Here is a 6,000-nt window from a genome sequence, read left to right on the forward strand (position 1 = left end):
AAGCCATTTACCAAGTCCTGGCCGTTCAGCTTCCTACAGAGCATTTAAAAATCAACAGCTTTGCAGAGATATGTGCCACACAATAAACTGCACAGATGTATAAACCCATGAAATCACCGCAGTCAAGATGAGAAACAAATTGGTCACCCCCAAAGTTTCCTCCTGCCTCTTCTGAGCCTTCCTTCCACTTGTCCCCACACCTAGCAACCACTGACCTGCCTTCTTTCACTCTGGATTAGCTTATATTTTCTAAAGTCTTATTTGGATAGAAGTAGTATGCACTCTTTTTTGCTCTAGTGTCTTTCACTCAGCAAAATTATTATTATGAGATTCATTAGTGGTCTGTATTAATAGTTTTTTCCCTTTTATTCCTGAGTAGTATGCTATTTAGTTGACGTACCATAGTTTGCTTATTAGTTTACATGTTAATGGATATTTGTGCTACTTCCAGTTTTGGGTTGTTACAAGGAAAGCTGCTGTCGACATTGATGTGCAAGTTGTTTATGGGCATATACTTTGGTTTTGGGAGTAAATCTAGGAATGGGATGGCTTGATCATAATGGCAGGTATATGTTTAACTTTTTAAGAGAATGCCAAACTGTTTTCCAAAGTTGTGGTGTCATCTTGCATTTCCTAGCAGTGTGTGGAAGTGTCAGTTCCTCTCTATTCTCACCAACATTTGGTATGGTCATTGTTTAGCCATTCTAGTAGACATCTCTGGTTTTAATTCACATTTCTCTAGTGACTAACAGTATTAAGCATCTCATCACCTGCTTCTTCACCATTGTATATCTTCAGGAAATACCTTTTCAAATTTTATGCCCATTTAAAAAATTGTTTTTAATTAAATTTTGAGTTGTTAATATTCCAGGAATAAGTCCTTTATCAAATATGAGATGTGCGAGGCCCAGTATATGGCTTGTCTTTTTGTTATCTTAACAAAGAGCAGTTTTTAGTTTTGATGAAGTCTAAATGATCAGATTTTTCTTTTATGAATCGTGCTTCTGGTGTCATGTCTAAGGAACCTTCGCCTAATTAACTCAAGGTCACAAAGATATTCTCCTGTGTTTTCTTCTACGTTTATAGCTTTATGTTTTATGTTTAGATTCATGTTCCAGTTTGAGTTAATTTTTGTATATAGTACAAATATGGATCAAAGTTCATTTTTTTGCATATGGATATCAAATTGTTTTGACTCCATTCATTGAAAGAAGTATCCTTTCTCCACTGAATTGTCTTTGTACCTTTGTCAAAAATCAGTTGTGTGAATGTGTATGGATCTATTTCTGAACTCTGTTCTGTTCTATCGATCTACTTATCTTTACATAAGCACTGCACCACCACGATTACCGTCCCTTCACAGTAAGTCTTGAAATCAGGTAGTATTAGTCCTTCAGCTTTATCAAGATTGTCTTGGCTATTCTCCATCCTTTGAATTTCCATATGAACTTAAGAATCAGTTTGTCAATTAGGATTTTGATTGGGATTCTCTTGAATTTATAGATCAATTTGAGAGAACTGACATCTAAATAAATTGAATCTTCCTCCCTGTGAACAAGGTATACCTCTTCATTTATGTAGGTTTTCTTTAGTTTCCTTCAACAATGTTTTGTAGTTTTTAGCGTACAAGTCTTACACATCTTTTGTCAGATTTATCCTTAAGTATTTCATATTCAATTTCAAGGTCTGATTATTTGTTGCTGGTGTATAGAAATATAGTTAATTTTTGTTGACCTTGTATCTTGCAACCTTGCTAAACTTAAAGAATTCTAGTATCTTTTAAGTTTCTTCAGATTTTTTTGTGTACGTGATGGTGACATCTGTAAAATAAAGACAGTTTTACTTTTTCCTTACCTATCTGGATGCCTTTTATTTCTTTTTTTTTCATACTTATCGCACTGGGAAGACACTTCAGTAAAATGTTGAGTGGAAGTGGTGAGAACAGGCATTCTTGTTTGTTCCCACTCTTAGGGGGAAAGCATTCGGACTTTGGTTGGTTAGTATGCTGTTGTGGGTTTTTCCAGTACGGTCTTTATAAGATTGAAGAAGATTCCTTCTTTCTATAGTTTGCTAAGATTTTTTTTTAATCAAGATTGGATGTGAGATTTTGCTAAATGCTTCTTTTTGCATCCACTGGAATGATCAAAAGATTTTTTTTTTTAGTGTGTCAATATGGTGGATTTTCATTGATTTTCAAATGTTAAACAAATCTTGCATTTTTGGACTAAATCTTACTTGGTCAGGATATACTGTCCTTTTTATATATTATAATAGTCAATTTGCTAAAATTTTGCTTAGAATTTTTTCATTTATGTTTATGAGGGATATAGGTCTTTCTTCTTGTAGTGTCTTTGTCTTGTCTTGGTATCAGGGTAACGCTGACCTCATAGAACAAGTTGAAAAGTGCTTTCCTATTTTTCAGACCAGTTTGTATCAGAATTGGCTTTTTTTTCATAAGCAGTTAGTAGAGTTCCCCAGTGAAGCTGACTGGGCCTGTAGTTCTCTTTGTGGGAAGATTTTTTAGCTACAGATTTAATTTCTTTGATAGATACAGGGCTGTTCAGGTTATCTGTTTCTTCTTGAGTGAGTTTTGACAGTTTGTGTTTTTCAGGGAATTACAGCTACGTTGTCAAATATATTGCAAAAACTTTGTATGATATTCCCTTACTATCCTTTTAATATCTGTAAACTTTTGTAGTCGTTGCACCTGTCTTGTCCCCAGTATCGGTGATTTCTGTTTTCTCTCTCTTTACTGGTCAGTCTGATCAGAGGTGTATCACTTTTGTTGGTCTTCTCAGTGAACTAGTGTTTGGTTTCATTGATGTGCTCTGTTTTTCTGTATCCCGCTTCCGGGATTTCTGCTCTGATTTTATTATTTTCTTTTGTCTTACTTTACATTTAATTTTCTCTCCTTTTTCTGGTTTCTTAGGGTGGAGGCTGAGGTAATTTACTTGAGGCCTTTTTTCTTTTTTTTCCATAGACGTTTAGTGTTGTAAATTTACTGCTAAGTCCTGCTTTAGTGGCATTCTTCAAATTTTGATGTGTTGTTTTCATTTTTATTCAATTTAAAGTATTTTGTAATTTCTCTTTTGATTTCTTCTTTGACCCATAGGTTGTTGAGATGTATGTTTAATTTCTAAGTATTTGGTGATTTTCCCGAGATTTTTCTGTGTGGCTTGAATCCCTTTAGATTTATTGTGACTCGTTTTATAGCCCAGAATATGGTCAACCTTGGCAGATGTTCTACGTGCCCCTGAGAACAAATATGTATCCTGCTGTTGTTGGGTGGAGGGTTCTACAAGTATCAGATCCAGTTGGTTGAAGATGGTGTTTGCTTTTTCCATAGCCTTGCTGATTTTCTGTGTACCAGGTCTGTTGATTACTGAAAGGAATGTTGAAGGTTTCCAACTCTAATTGTGGATTTGTGTCTTTCTCTTTTCAGTTCTGTCGGCGTGTACTTCCTGTGTGTTGAAACTCTGCTATCTGTCACACACAGTCAGGGTTGTTGTGTCTTCTTGGTGAACTCATCACTATGTAGTGTTTCTTTTTCCCCTGATAATTCTCTTTGCTCAGAAGTCTACTTTGTCTGATATTACTGTAGCCACTGGAACTGTCTTTTGATTGGTATTTTTGCGTGATACATGTTTTTCTGTCCTTTTAATTATTTTTACTAGATTGAGTTTCCCACTAGGCTTGTGAATGGTCACACGGCAAATTTTCTTTCAAGTTTTGAACCCTCTTTGTATGGAATTATACAAAATGCCATACTTTTTGTCATAACTTTCTTGCTGAATTTGTCCATTTTAAGTTTGTCTTTCCTACTTTCTATGAGAATCCCGCCTTTCATGCTGCACCACCGCTGTCAGATGTTTACTGCGGGCCTGACGGAGGGACGGCAGCCTCTGCGCAGGGTGCTGGGGCTGTAGCAACACGGCCCTTCCTAGGGCAGCTATCTGTTAGTGGAGCGAGACAGACTGTAAACAAGCGTGTGCTGTGTCAGAGGTGATAAAGTGCTGTGGGAGAGAAAAGCAAAGCGTAAGTAAGGGAGATAAGAGTGATGGCTGGGTGGGTGGGACAGAAGGCCTCTCTCACCAGTTGACTTTTGGACAGAGACGTGATGGAAGCGAGGGAGGAGCTGTGTGGAGGCGGGCGAAGACCGCTTCCGGCAGAGGCACAGTGAAGACCGAGGATGGGACTAGGCTTGAGAGAAGAGTGTGGCTGGAACAAAATGAGGGGTGTCAGAGGTCATCCTAGCCAGCTGGAACGGTGTAGAATTCTGAAATACTGCACTGAAAACTGTCCTTTAACAACACTGTAGTCCAAACTAAACAGGGCAAGGGAGGCTTATACTTTTAGAACTGAGCGGAGTGGGGGCAGGGCCCAGAGATGCTTCCTCCTGCGTGCCGTCCTCCGGCCGACTGCTGTGAAGTTGTTTTCCTTTTTTAAGACCAGGGAGCTGTATGAGGTGCCTGTCTGTACTAGTCTGGTCCGGGTGGATGAATATGAAATTCTTTCTCTTACCCAAAACTCAGGTAATTTTGTTGTTGTTTTCTGTCAGTTCTTGACCATGCAAGGTAGTCTTAGACAAGTCCCAGGCCTTTTCTTTTTCCTTGTTTGTGAAGTACGGCCGGTGGTTCCTTCTGTATCTCTTTGGTGCATTAAGTCACTTGTAAAATCCTTTGGAAAATTAGAAGATTAGTAGGTGTTTCCACACACAAAAAAATCAGCTAATTTAGAAAATTCGGGCTTTGCTGAATAGCAAATTCTGTTCTTGTACCATAATTTTACCATCTTTCTAGTATTTCCTACTGCATGTAATGTCACATTGCTTTTTTTCTACCACTGAGCTCGTTTGGGTCCAGGTTTTCACAAAAGTGTAAGGGGGAAGGCCGTCGCAAAGGGAGGTGGGCGCGCTGCGGCAATCGGGGTCAGCGGGTCCGCCGGCGGTTTCTGTTTTGACAGAGATGTGTTGTGTGTGTGTGTCGGGGGGTTGATGTCTTTATCTGGGGAGGAGTAAAGTGAAAACACTGATCAAAGTAGTGAAACTGCTGTGTTTCAGAATGCAGGATATTCACAAATTTTTATTTTGTTGCAGGTATTTCTTGGTGGATTTTTATACACCAACAACAACTGTTGACGGCATAATGGAGTATCTGTCTCGAGACACTGATGTGATTAGACCGAATATTGTAAAACACCCTCTGACTCAGGAAGTGAAAAAGTGTGAAGGGATCGTCCCAGTCCCACTTGAAGAGAAGCTGTATTCCACGAAGAGGAGGAAGTGAGAAGATTCGCCAGATCTTAGCCCTATATTTAATTCTCTTACTTTTGAGCACCGTGGATTAATAATTTACAAGCTTGACCTTTATATAAGAAGGTGCTGCAGGTGCCACTTGATTTTTCTGAGATATTTTTAGCTCTTGATCCTCGTTGCTGTGGGAAGTAGGGGCATGGCTTGTTTAGAGCCTCTTTGTGATATGTGGTCCCCGCAAGGCTTCCTCGATTCTGTTTCCTGAATGTAATTTGTCAGGACTTTTGTCCTGCAACAACACTAACACTATTTTGAAGAGCAAAGCTTATAAAAACTGCCTTGGGTTGCAAGCTACTCATTCAGACTGTATACAACCATGCAAAATAAAATTTTAAGACCATCGTATTTTATGAGTAACTTTTGATCAGAGTGAAAGTGTGATTTTCAAAAACTTGGGGGGATGTGTTTTTGTCTCTTCATGTACCCCAGCGCTGGGCACTGTCGCCGGCCTCACAGCTCAGTCTGTCCAGAATGGCAGCAGTGTCTGGGAGTCAGGCTACCCGGTTACCAGCCCAAGTTCAAGACTTGGAGACGCTGGGGTGAGGGTGGGTGGGATGTGTCTGACCCTTGACTCCTGGGCAGTCGCTTTTCCCGTCTTCTCATGGTTGTCACTGTGGTGGGCGCCACCCTTGGTGCGGGACCTGAGTGTTCTGTGGCCATTGAGGTCTGGCCCTGTTTCCTGTCGTTCC

At 39.5% G+C, this 6,000-nt stretch overlaps 1 protein-coding gene across 1 annotated transcript in view; it reads left to right on the forward strand.

The window, feature by feature from the left end:
* Positions 1–5,656, forward strand: part of MRPS6 (mitochondrial ribosomal protein S6) — a 63,858-nt gene extending 58,202 nt beyond the window's left edge. The window contains exon 4 of the mRNA XM_072970885.1: positions 5,096–5,656. Within this exon, the coding sequence (XP_072826986.1) occupies positions 5,096–5,285 (190 nt within the window). The 3' untranslated portion in view covers positions 5,286–5,656. The remainder of the gene's footprint in view (positions 1–5,095) is intronic.
* The last annotated feature ends 344 nt before the right edge of the window (positions 5,657–6,000 follow it).

The sequence above is a fragment of the Vicugna pacos genome, chromosome 1 (genome assembly GCF_048564905.1).
Source record: "Vicugna pacos chromosome 1, VicPac4, whole genome shotgun sequence".
In the NCBI taxonomy this organism is placed as follows: domain Eukaryota; kingdom Metazoa; phylum Chordata; class Mammalia; order Artiodactyla; family Camelidae; genus Vicugna; species Vicugna pacos.